The 13,953-nt window shown below is 35.2% G+C and overlaps 1 protein-coding gene across 6 annotated transcripts in view; it reads left to right on the plus strand.

Moving 5' to 3' along the window:
• Positions 1-13,953, plus strand: part of LOC118192698 (teneurin-a-like) — a 1,025,489-nt gene that overhangs the window by 661,224 nt on the left and 350,312 nt on the right. For all 6 annotated transcript variants that reach the window (XM_085809689.1, XM_085809693.1, XM_085809690.1 and 3 more), the window contains one exon: positions 12,471-12,578. In XM_085809689.1, the coding sequence (XP_085665815.1) occupies positions 12,471-12,578 (108 nt within the window). The remainder of the gene's footprint in view (positions 1-12,470; positions 12,579-13,953) is intronic.

The following is a 13,953-nucleotide window of genomic DNA, read 5'->3' on the forward strand; positions in this document are numbered from 1 at the left end:
TTAAAAAGTCGCCAGTACTGTTCGGGTGTAGATAATCAGAAAGTACTGAAAATTCTTATAGTGAAATCTAGAAACTTTCTCAAGAAACAAAAGGCTAAAAGATACAAATAAAAGTGAACGATAGGAATCGAAGAAGATGTAATCTATCTGGGATAGCAGGATCTGAAGTAACTAGCAAAAGAAATTCTCGTAGTAAATACAAATAGAATTCTTCTAAGTGTATACTACCATTTGAGAAGCACGCAGAAAAAGGGGAATATGAAATCTTTGTCTTTAAAATACACAGATGTACTTTTTAGTATAAATATATATAGAAGAAATAAAGAATGAAATACGAATGATCTTCATAGAGAGATTAGCTTGAGAAATGCCTTAACCTGTTTACATATTGCATTATATCTAACTATTCTTTGTCACAAAGTTTATTCTATAAATAATAATATTAAGTTGTGTTCTTTTCACAAGGTAAAGAAAATATAATCACTGGTTTGAATTCAACACCTAAAAGTTAGGTAAGCAATCTCTTAACACTGAAAACCTCCGGGAAAAGTAAATCTTTCCTAAGCTGGTATTATTAATTGCGATGATTGTATATTTCCTTTAGCACATAATAATTAATTTTTCTTAAAGCACTTGAGCGAAGTTTCTTCGAAAAATAACGGTTCGAAGGACACTGACATCATTTCAAGCATTTTACTGGGCTGCGATGTGCAGTGTACACATGTATTCCTTTCGCATTTTACTAACAGTAAATGAATATCAAATAGGAACATTTGATATTATTATTTATATTTTTCCATTGATGCCCGCTTTTCACGTATTTCAGAAACATACCTTTTTCTTTTAGCAATCTAAACTTTTGTTATATTTTTATATGTATTTAATAGCAGAATGTGAAAAGATTCCCAAATTGCTCCATTGATTTACTTACTCGCTTTGATCACAGAAACTCCGTGCAAAAGTTAAGAAGTAATCTACCGAAGATCACGACTGAGAACAAAATGTGCCAAACATTCTTCCTAAAGCTCGTGGAAGAGCTTAAGCTCTGATGTTATTGCATTCAAACTTAATATACAAGTACTCCGGCCAAGCAGATATTAACTTTAACGGTCTCCTTACATAATTGATCAAAAACACTCTTTCAAACTGCAGCATGAAGCGCCTGTGTCGATTAAATATTCAAACTCTAATCATCCACGAAGCAGGACGGTTACCCTGATGCCGAAACTGCTGCTTTCAAACAACAGCTTGTGATAATTTGGCGCAATGTGACGTTTATAGCAAGAGTAATCGACGGTTGTAACTTCAAAATATCTTTCCTTTCCTTATTCTCCACAGCCTATTAAATAATAAAGATAACGTAGGTAAGTTTTGAGATCTGTTAAATCAGTCTATTAGCATCTATTATTAGTACCTGTAAATGGTGAATCATCGACTCTTATCAGAGAGGAGAGTTTGAAGCGATGAAAAATATTTGTTCACAAGGGAAGACAATTCATTTCTGGAAGATTTCATATTATAATAACATTGAAAAGAATAGATGTGAATTTTATTCCCGATTTCCCATTTATCTACTTTGTATAGTAAAAAGAAATTTTAATACAGCATAAAAGAAAAAAAAGTATGAAATGAGTACATTGCACAAATTTGAGATATAACAAATACTGAGCTATATAAAACAGGGTAATTGGAAGCGAGAAGTAGCTAAAATTGAACAGTGGTTCATAAGTGATGTCGGACTCAAGTTCTTATAATAACCTGCTGGACGTACTATGCAATGTATTATAACAGCGTGTGGAAGAAATTATATAATTATTTTCATTCCCCTAACGTTTAAGAAGCCCACCAGCAGCCGAGCGGTAATTTCTCTGAACGCTGGGAGTTCGGTCCGGGGTTCGTATGCCGGCAAACGGGCTGACTGCATGAGCGTTTCATAGTTTTCCCCATGTGTAGCCTGTATACGAGCTAGTTCCCTTAGAAGATCCTCCACTAAGGCATCTTTCCCCTCAAGGCAGATAAGCCTAAAGTGCTTTGCCATAATCAAATAAACCATAAACCTAAATTTCTAACACGTAAAAGCGACTGGAGGTGGCTGAGTGACAACTGATCGACCATTTCAAGTGGATGAGATTATCCCCCCATGATGTTTTGTTCGAGCGCAAATGTGTAAAAGAAAGTAGTTTAGAGCGAGGAATAATTGAAAATGGACAGCGCTTTTGGCCAGAGTAAAATAGGAAACATTCCAATAATAAAAAACTCATTGTTGATTATTCTTACATCACAGGAGCTCATGGAAAAAAAATATATATTCCTTTTACAACCTCTTGTAATATCACAAATATTATAATTTAACACTCCATTGATTAGCTATTTACATAAGTAAAATAATCTATGATCCCTGCGATCTTCAAATTTAAAAATTTAATTCAAAAACAGAAAATACACACTGAAATTGTTGTAATTGAATTCGTTACACGGCTTTGAGCAGTCCCACCATAAGGGCAGACATTCGTCACAGTTACAAGCTCCTGTAACTTCTGCCTTTTAAGGCGCTGCGTGTTCTCGTTTACATTTAAAGAGCAATTCAGTAGTGACTGCTATAAATAGGAGGAATAAGAATGAAAATTATAAAGCAGCATACGTATTTTAATTGGACAATCAATACAAAATTAAACCTTAATAACGTTACTAAAAAAGAAAATAACTGATATGATTTAGGTCGCCACAATGGGAAGGTAGTAGAAGAACCAGGCTGCCTCAATAATTTCAAGGCTCAAGGCTCTCAAGGCTTTCAAGTGCCTTGGGCTCAAGTTCGAATCCAGGAAAAGGCATAGCTGTTTAAAAAGGAAAAGGTATAGGGAAGTGCCTTTACGCACGGAGGCACTTGAAATACTGTCGATACGAAGGAGAAAAGACCTGCTGGAGATTCTTGGACCTTTCTGGACAGTTGGATTCGATCGCCCTGCGTCGTGCATCCTGGTTCTCGATGAAGGTTCTTACCAGGGTTTGGCCATTTGAAGCAGGAGCAACAACAGCATGAATATGGATGTTAACTTTAATTTTTCAGATATCTTGAGTATTGAAAGAAATTTTAAAGCTACTAAAACGTTTATGAATATCATGAAGATATCTGAAATAAGAGTTTCAAAATCTTTTCTTGTTTTGATCAGTCCTCAGATAAAAAGTGCTTTTACATTTTCTGAATATCATTTCTTTAAAATGTTAAGAGCAAAATTATTTTAATTTTCTCTTTGATAGCAGTATAACGTTGCGCGCCTCTAACTAGCACGCAACCAAGAGGTGACTGTGAAAGCTTGTATAAACCACAGAGTCTTATAAAGGGTTTAAGTCCCTTTTTATTCAACGTACTAATTTACAATTGCGTCCTCTTGACGCTTACAAACTTTGCCAACTCGGCAGTCAAAATAAAATAATAACCTGAAAAGAAAGACAAGATTCTAACTACGAGGCTCTCTAAAATAACTAACTCACCGCGTTTTACAAATACCGCAGCTAATTCAGCAGACTTGAAGCTCACTGGAACAATTGCAACTACTTCCCGCCAAGCACATAGGCCGCAACGCGGAGTTCTTCAAATCTCTATAACTACCTCCGCGCTCGCTAAGTAAGAATAACTCCAACTGAACTTGTTTCCTTCTATTTAAACCATACTACTTCCGCTGATAATTTGAATGCTTGCGCGTTCTACTCAAATTTACATATTCTGGCATTGGCAGTTCCAGGGGAAAGTAAGGCTTGACAGGAAAGATAGTTTAAACTTAAAATAAATGTTAGTTAAAATAAATATAAACCCTATATTTGCCGCTGCCAGAATTTGTAAAACTTGGAAGCAGGTCCTACAAACGACCTGTTGTAAGTTTATCTAATTCTGAACTAACTGGCGAAAGCCTCGTTTACACAAAAAAAATCTTATGTAACAATTAAAATTCTGTTAGTCGTTACAAAGCTTTCTTCTTACAGCAACTTTTCCTGGACTTCATCAATCAATCTTGGTTTTCCTTCCAGCATCTGGAAGGAATAAGTATCAGTATCTTTCTACATACATTATAATTTACACTTTCTTGACACAATAAATTTTTGTTTTTAACGTTTCGTTTTTCTTAGTTATTGCTTACTTCACATTCATTCAATTTTTCAAGCATTAATTTAACTTTACCCTGGCTCTCCACCATGTGTGGTGTCAAACGGGAATATTCGTTTTTTAGTCTTACAACACTTCCCCTAACCACCATGATTTGTTAGAATTCAACAACCAAATAGACACACCTTACTCGACATTCTACAACTCAATGAGCTACTTTAACAGTCTTAAAAATTCAAATGTAGGTGGAGAACCCTACAAAACACATTCATTCTAGCTTCCCCCTCATTCATCTTTAAACATGCAGGCTTTCGCTCTAAAGCATGACTTTACAGTTTAATACTTAAATTTTGACTTCATTGCTTAAAAGCATTCACTTTTAGCATCTACAATTTTATGCTTCTAGACTAAATTCTACTTTTACATAACATGCAAGTATTTACATACATTTACAAAAGTTTAATACATATGCTTTTTACAATTTACCATAAAATGAATAAGAGAAAATAAATTTTTTACTTTACTCATTCTTCGCCAAGCTGGCGGCACTGGAACTAAAATTCTTATTAGTACATACAAGAATACGAAGTTATTTTTATCTCCGGCCAAATTTTGGCTTTAACATAACAGAATTAGTCTTTCGACCAACAGAAAATGCTTGTTTTTAGCTTTTACACTTAAAGAAAATAATACTTTTGCCTTAGCTAAATAAAGTAAAACAAAACTAAGTCTCAACCGAGACATATTGACTTTCGTCAAAACATAGAACTTCGTACTTATGCATAACATTTCGGAACAAAAGAGAAAAAAAAATTATAGAAGGTTTTAACTTATCTTTGAGTTTTCGATGCTTGAAACTCCGTCATCCGTTTTTGACAAAATTGATCCCAAGTTAGAGGTGTCATGGATGTCAATCTTCTCCTTATTGATCGCCGAGTGTCGTCCCCGTTGCTCTTTCTTTTGCGTCCTCTACATGCTGGCCTCTTGACGGAGTAATCGTCTGGTTGTTGTCCTTTGCGTTTCTGCCTGGGACGGCTGGTCTTGACGTCCTCCGGTCTGGAGTCCTTGAATTTCTTCTGTTCCTCGTACTTCTGTGCCTCCTGTTGGCGTTTCAGTTTCCGGAACGGCGGCCTTGCTGGCACCTGATTCTGTGGCCGTGTGCGCGTTCTCCTTGATGTGTAATTTCTCCTGCCATCTTTTGTAGGTGGTGTTTGCGTCTTTACCACGGTTTCTTTACCCGGTTCATCTGTATTTTTGTTTTTCTTAAACGCCGGAGTTTGAAACTCATTTTTTCTTTTTGATACCGACGTCCGGGTTGTAGAAGTGCTAGGTCTCTCTTCAGTTCTCCGTTTCTTGGGTGGTGGAATACTTGTTGCAGTCTCTGGCCCTTCTATTTCGTTTAGACTTGAGTCCTGCAAGAAACTTTTAAGGATTTCAAAATCATTGGGATTATAGTATTTTTTCACCTGGTCGGGACTTGCTTTACAGATTTCCCCTCTCTCGTTTTTAAGATATAAGACTACTCCTTTGATTTCCTGAATTACATAGGGGCCTTCAAACTTTGGAGCTAGCTTTGCCATAAAATTGTCTGGGGCACTTGATAAAGAAAATTTCCGTTTCAATACTTTATCCCCAACTTTAAAATCTGCTTCACGGCGTTTTCTATCGTAATATAACTTTTGTCTATTTCTTGCCGTATCCGAGGTTTTAAGCGCCTGATCAATTAGCTTTTGCACGTCCTTTTGTTTGAATTCCTGCTCTCTTTGTTGCACAAAGAATAATTTATCTAAAGGCGTAATTAACTTTCTGCCTAAAAATAATTCTGCTGGAGTTTTTCCCGTAGTATCATGATGTGCCGTTCTTAAAGCATAAGCTAATTCATTTATGTAGCCATCCCAGCGCTTGTGATGTGTGCTAACGTAACTGCGAATTATTTTTACAATGTTTTTATTAACTCTTTCTGCTATGTTAGCCTGTGGTCTATACGGAACCATTTTGATATGGCGTATATCAAGTCCATTGCATATGTTTTCAAATATTTGACTAATGAATTGTTTTCCGTTATCGCTAATGACTTTTATCGGTGCACCGTACTTTAAAATGTATCTGTGTAAGAATGCATCTGCGACTGTTTTGGCTGACGCGCGTTTAAGTGGAACAATTTCTATCCATTTTGAAAAATGATCTACTATTACTAAAAGAAAACGATTTTTATTTAACTCGCTCTGGGGGAAGGGACCAAGGAGATCTATGCCTAAAATTTCATTCGGAAATGTAGCGCGAATGCTATTTAAGTACCCGGCCGGGCTGTAATTAATATCATTTATTAACTGACATTGATTGCAGGACCTGACATACGCCGTTACTATTTTGTATAATTGCGGGAAATATACCGCCTCGCGTACCCTTTTTAAAGTCTTTCTGACCCCGAGGTGGCCCGCTGTTTTTTTTTTCGTGCAACTCCTTCAAAATGCTTAATCGAAGCGAGGCTGGGATGACTGGCTTATACTCAAGATTTTCGTTCGTTGTTTTCGTATAGAATAATAAATTATCTATTATTTCATAGTTTTTTGCTCTATTTCTTATCGCATCGATATCTGTATGCTCAAAGCCTTCGGGGTCTTTCAAATAAGCATAGATATTTCCAAATTCAGAATCAGCTTTCAGTTCAGTAATAACCGTATCTCTAGAATCTAAAATTTTTGAAGTCAACACAGCGCATTTAAGTTCATTACCTTCATCGTCCAGTTTTATACGAGAAAGTGCGTCAGCTACATTGTTTTCCTTACCCGGTTTATATTTTATTGTGATATTATATTCTTGGAGTTTTAAAGCCCATCTTATTAACCTGGGCGTTAGGTTTTTTCCCGAGTAAAGTCTACAAACCGCCGCATGATCCGAAAAGACTGTTACTGGCGATTTGCCGAAATAAACTCGAAATTTGTGTACAGCCATTAATACGGCTAATGTTTCTCTTTCTGTAGCTGTATAATTCCTTTGTGTTTGATTCAATGTTTTACTAAAAAATGCCAGCGGATGGTTATTTTGCATAAGAACCGCACCCACCGCATAGTCTGATGCATCTGCCGCAATTTCCAGGTTTTCGTCCCCCTCAGGGAATTTTAAAACAGGGGCATTAATAAGCGCTTCTTTTAATCTTTCAAAAGCCGTGTTAGCTTCCGCTGTCCACGTAAATTTACTCTTTTTTCTTTTGATTACTAAGAGTGGTTCAACAATATTAGCGAAATCTTTTATGAAAGATCGATAGTAAGAACATAGTCCAAGGAAAGACGAAAGTTTCTTGGCGGTGTTGGGCGGTGGGAAATTCTTAATAGCTTTTATTTTTGAATCTTGCGTTTCTATACCCTTTTGTGAAATTTTATAACCAAGATATTTAAGTTCTTTAGTTGCGAACTTGCATTTTGAGGCGTTAATTGTAAGACCGGCCTCTTTTAATAATTTAAAAACTTGTTCGAGGTCATTAACGTGTTGTTCCAACGTACTACTCGTTATAATTATATCATCTAGATAAATTAAAGTTGATTTTCCTAGGACAGGCTTTAGAACAATGTCCATAGCTCTCTGGAATGTTGATGGGGCCCCACACAACCCAAAAGGCATGCATAAAAATGCATAAGTGCCCGATTTTGTTATAAACGCGGTTTTATGTATATCTTCGGGTCTCATAGCTATTTGATAGTAGCCAGACGTTAAGTCCAAAGTAGACATATATCTCGTCGATTTGATCTGTCTAATGATCTCGTCTATAACCGACAAAGGGTAAACTGGGAATTTAGTTATGCTATTTAGTTTTCTATAATCGATAGCAAACCTCCAAGCCCTTTTATCCGAAGGAGGAAACTCGTTCTTTTTCCTACATAGTACGACTGGAATCGCGTATTCACTATTTATGGGCGTTATTATTTTATTCTTTAACATCTCCTGAATATGTTCTTCGATGATTACGTCTTTTTGTTTGTCATAGCGGTAAGGTTTAGTCCTACAAGGTTTTTCGGCATTTAATTGAATCTTGTGAGTCACGATCTGACAGTTTCCCGGTTTTTCTGAAAACAAATGAGAAAAATTACTCACCACTTGCTGTATTGCTATACTTTCCTGGTCATTCAAATGGCTAAGGTCCAATTCAGGTGTCTCCGCAGGTTCCACCACCCTCTGGTCCATCTCCAGCACCACGGAACTATCCTGAAAATCCAATTTGGCCCTCGCGGCCCTTAAAAAGTCCATACCTAAAATAAGAGAGTGTTGGAGGTGTTTCACCACAAAAATTAATACTTTGAGATTTTCCTCTTTTACCTGTATGTTTAATGATACTTTCCCGATGCAGTGACATGTTTTTCCTTGCGCCGCTATAATTTCCGTATTTCTGGTTTTAAAGAGTCGTATCCTATAAAAATTCTTTTTGAAGAACTTTTCACTCATGAAATTTCCTTCTGCTCCTGTATCGATGAGGGCTTCTACTGGTACATCGCCAACCAGGACTTGTATAATTGGTAGCTGTGAGTTTTTTACGATGACTGTATTTAGATGTCTATTTGAGGGTTTTTCTAAAACTTCCGGGGTCTGGACCCTCCCTTTCACAGGCCCCTCTAATCGTTTAAAGCTTTCCTTTCAATCTGTGTCTTCTGGGTACGCGGATGCTTATTTTCAAATTTTCTTTTTGGGCCTTGCCCTTCAAGTTTCGATGCGTTAGCTTGATAGTTCTTTCCCCCATATGAGCGATTTCCATTTCTTGTTTCCTCCTTCCTTCTGGTACTTTGAGAATATGTTTCCCCTCTCGCTCTTTCCGCGAATCTGCGATTTTGAAACTTCACCGCCAATTCGAAGAGTTCCTGCAATGTTCTTGGGTTTCTAATTTCAAAGTAGTCTTGGACAGCGGGTAACAATCTTGGTAATATTATTTCAATAATCTCCGCATCGGGTTTCTTGCCATACAGCATATCCGTTAGCTTGATTTTTCGTAAAATAAAGTCCGTCAATTGTGCTGTATCCCGTTGATAGAAACTATATACCTCGGCTTCCAGCCGTGCGCGATCTTTCACTATGGGGAAGGCCTTTACTAACGATTTTTTGAAATTTTCAAAAGTATACGTCGGGCTTCCAAATTCACCTAGAAGAAATTTGCCTATATTTTTCCACCATAGCGCGGCCTGTCCTCTTAGTGCTGATGTGGCGATGGCGACTTTTTGTCTTTCAGGCACAGGGTAGAGCTGAAAGTGGTTTTCTATACCTTCTAAAAATACGGACACCGAATTTTTTCCGTCGAAATAGACGTTTGGCTTGATTGATGCTCTCAAAGTCTGGACCAGGTATCCAAATCCTTCTAACTGAGTTAGAACACCATTTCTTGGTGTTGTCCAGCGGCTTCCATCCAGTTTTCGGCTATTTCAGTTCGATAAGTGTTCGGGCGCCAATATAACGTTGCGCGCCTCTAACTAGCACGCAACCAAGAGGTGACTGTGAAAGCTTGTATAAACCACAGAGTCTTATAAAGGGTTTAAGTCCCTTTTTATTCAACGTACTAATTTACAATTGCGTCCTCTTGACGCTTACAAACTTTGCCAACTCGGCAGTCAAAATAAAATAATAACCTGAAAAGAAAGACAAGATTCTAACTACGAGGTTCTCTAAAATAACTAACTCACCGCGTTTTACAAATACCGCAGCTAATTCAGCAGACTTGAAGCTCACTGGAACAATTGCAACTACTTCCCGCCAAGCACATAGGCCGCAACGCGGGGTTCTTCAAATCTCTATAACTACCTCCGCGCTCGCTAAGTAAGAATAACTCCAACTGAACTTGTTTCCTTCTATTTAAACCATACTACTTCCGCTGATAATTTGAATGCTTGCGCGTTCTACTCAAATTTACATATTCTGGCATTGGCAGTTCCAGGGGAAAGTAAGGCTTGACAGGAAAGATAGTTTAAACTTAAAATAAATGTTAGTTAAAATAAATATAAACCCTACAGCAGTTTGTCGTAATACTATTGAAGATGCCATGCAAAGTCTTGCTAACTGCAAAAAATAATTTATTGCGTAAAACCTTTAAACTTGACATATTCGAGAAACTGAATTCAGACTTTTAATGAGAACTTTAAGAATCAGAATGTGAAATGGCGAATCTTATAAATAGCACCTTTGGAAACAAACTTACTCCCGATTTGTTCCCCCTTACATTCATATTATTTGGACACAGTAGCGCTTTTAGTGACTCTGTAGCCAATTTTAATAATAGTTTTCAGATATCATGAGCATCGCAAAGAACAAATGTTTATATCTGAAAACTGCCATGTATGTATAAAGAACTTTGATGTAACATTTCTTTATTCAAGTGAAATGAAGCGTAATAACCATTCTTGTGGAAGCTTTATTCTGCTATCCATCGAAATGTTGTGCATCTTTTCTTCTGTGAATCGTTTTGTACGCCACCAATTCACAAAATGGCTTTCTCGCCTTCTTTCAGTTTAATAGCTCATCTTTTTATCTAGATCGTATTTTTTATGATCATATACTTTCCCCATTTTCGTCTCAACGACGAGAAAAATACCGTTCATGTCAAAAGACACATATCTCGTATTTGTGCTGAGAGCACACTTACGACATGTACAAAAGATATTATTTAATAATTTTATCCAGCTGATTGTGGTCATCAAAAACACTGAAGTAATGTTATAAACATTACCATACGGTATTCAGATAATTATACGAAATGATGCTATTGATCCTGCTAATGCCTTTCGTCTCCACATATAATGGCATAACGTTTTCTGTAAAATTTTCCTTTGCGTCTTTTTGGAAGGAGGAAAGATAAGGTAGTGTTTCTCATCGCATTTTGAAAACCGCGAAGTTTAAAAATAATTATAATAATAAGCATAGTATAAAAATAATTATAATTTAGAAAAAAAGTAAGGTGAAACCTTTTTCTGCAATATTTAAGTCTTAAACTGCGGCGAAAGCATAGTTTTAAGCTTGTTCACGTTCTAGATAATCATGGATTTACATATAATTCACATGCTGATATGACCATCATCTGAAGTTTCAGTGTTCTAACTATCATGACCGTTAAAGCTTATAATATTGCTTTTAAACTTAAAATGAAAATTTTCATTAGACGTGTCTTGAAACCTTAATTTATTTTATTATGATAAAATACTCAAATGCTGTCTGCCTTGGGAAAGATACCTTCGCGGATTGCTTTCTAAGAGAAACTGGTCAAATGCTTTACACACAGGGAAAAAATACGAAAACATTAATTCAACTTCTCAGTTCCGCCACCGAGAAGGTAATCTGAGTCTTAATGATTCTTGTTTAATGGTCTACATGTCCAGGTATTTATAAACAATTTTTATGAAATCTTTCCTGATAAGACTACAGTAAGAGCTAATACGCATCAGCTTTTCAATAACGGATATTAATTTATGGGGAAACTAAGATGGACATTCATACTAAATCCAGGCAAGAAATTTTAATGATTATTAAATTTTACATAGCATAGAATAAACTAAATAATTTAATTTCACCATGAAATCTGAAGGAAAACAAGCAGGTAAATAATTATAACACACATTATATGTGGTTCTAAAATATTAAATAGAAAATTGTAAAATTAATTTTATATATATATATAGTGGCCTATTTACGAATATAATGAAGATAAAAATATCCGCAAACAAAAGATTATAAAATATTTACAAATGTAATTATTTATATTTATATCGAATAGTTTGTTTTCATAAATATGACTTGCCGTCTTTCTGTTTAGAAAGACAGAAGGAATTCCAACTTTGAAAAGGCTTTATCGGATTTTGAGATGTTATTAATATTAAATGTTCTCAGTCCGTCTCTGAATGATAAGAAAAGTTAAGCATATTTCAGATAATGATTTCTTGTTTCATTTAAAAAAAATAATTATCATCAGCTATTTTTCAGTGGGAAAAAAAAAGGATTGATTTGAAAAAAGCAATTTTTTTTTAAATCCCACTATGTTGTTTCTTCTTTATGCTTATTTACTGTTATTCTTTTGTCTATTTCTTTTTCACTCAAACTTTATGCTATCTTGTTTTGAATTTCCTTTTCAGTCTTTTTTCAGTAAGAAAAGAATAAATCCTTTTATTTAGAAATGCACCATTTTATTAATTTAAAAAATATCGTGTTTTGATTTTGTGCCTTAATTATTTCATTAGTTACGATGCACTCATTTATTGAAAGTAATCTTGATTTTTATGTATTTTGAAAATCTATTATTATTATTAATAAATATTAATGTTTTCTAGCTGTTAAACAGTGAAAAAAGTTTTTTAAATCCCATAAATGAAAAATATTCTAAGTTTTCTTTATTTTCTTACAGCTACAAGTTCGATAAGCACAGCTGAATCAAGTAAACCGTGCATCGTTGTTGAAGAAAGAGGTACGGCTGACAGTTACACTGGTACTACAGTACCCAGCCCAAGCAGAAGTTAGTAAAGTTTCGTTTTTGTTTAATTTTTCTTACTTCTCTTGCTTGGGGATTTTTTTTTTTTTTTTTTTCTTTTTTGAGGTTTGTGACATGCAGAAAAATTTCATGGATTTCTAAACATTCTTTATTATCCCTCTTTTATTTTTGAAAGTTTGGCTGCAGTTAATGCTTTAATAGGAGGTATCCTGATTGTTTATTGTATATTTTATATTTAATATGCAGTTCCATTTATAGCATGAGTCACTATTGTCTTCTTCAATTAAAAATTAAATAAATGTTGATATTATACAGGAAAAGAAACTACTTTTAATTTCATTGAAACCTATAACTTTGTCGAATGTAGCGTATAATGTGCTTACAGTTAATTTCATAGTCAAAAGAAAAAGTTATACGGCTGTTATGGAGTAAAAACCGCACCATAGAGTATGGAACACAGAGAAAATTAACATTAGTGAGAAGAGATAAAAAACATGAAAACACGTTTTGTGGTGAAAAAGCTTTAACCTCCGTATTACATTATATCGACAGCAAATTTTTAAGCTTGTGTATTACTTTTGGGATGCCTGTTATCTTCTGGTTACAAAATAAAGGATATGAATTGAAAATTATTGTTTCTCTCCAGTGTAAGTAAATTTTTTTAAAAATTTCTGCAAACAAAAGACACAATTTCGAAAAGCAAACTTTTGGCATAATACAATAAAAAGAAGCAAATATGATTAAAAATTAGTGTATACTTCTTATGGTAATATTTTAAAGAAACAGAATACTTCTGTAGTTTCTGTTCTCACCTCCAAAGGTTAAGGTAAAAAATGAAACTGAATTCGTTGAAACTTTCATAGATAAGGAGGTGTAGTAAAAAAGCGTTAAATATGAAAAATTCAAAGAAAATGATAAAGAAGTGGCTAAATTATAATGGTAAATAAAACCATAGAACTTCTGACGGCAGAACAGCTTTTTGGCGATCTCTCAATACGGAACGTGATGACATTTGCTGGAAATACATGCTCAATAGCGCCGATTCATAATAAAAGTAAGATCGTATATCCCGGTTTGGGTACACTTGCACATTCCCGAAATAAACATATTCCTATCTTGTAAATGTTCCGAGAAAAATCTTAGTTAAAAATTAAGCATTCTCTAAGAGTGTTTTATATATGCTCGATGGAACTGAATTCGAATAATAATGATGGTCAGTTATCTACGAAACATTACCTCCGATTTTAAGTACTGGCTGACAAAGTGAAACCTGACGATTCGCGCAGTATCTTTCATAACAATTGCAGGGACAGGGAAAAGTGGATGCAGCAGAAAACTTCGATGGTGATTTTACAGGTACTGCTCAGCCGCATTATTGTACCTTCTGGGAGACAGTCGG

Source organism: Stegodyphus dumicola, chromosome X2, assembly GCF_044657685.1.
Source record: "Stegodyphus dumicola isolate Sdum_Otavi_A_Nest chromosome X2, ASM4465768v1".
Taxonomy (NCBI): domain Eukaryota; kingdom Metazoa; phylum Arthropoda; class Arachnida; order Araneae; family Eresidae; genus Stegodyphus; species Stegodyphus dumicola.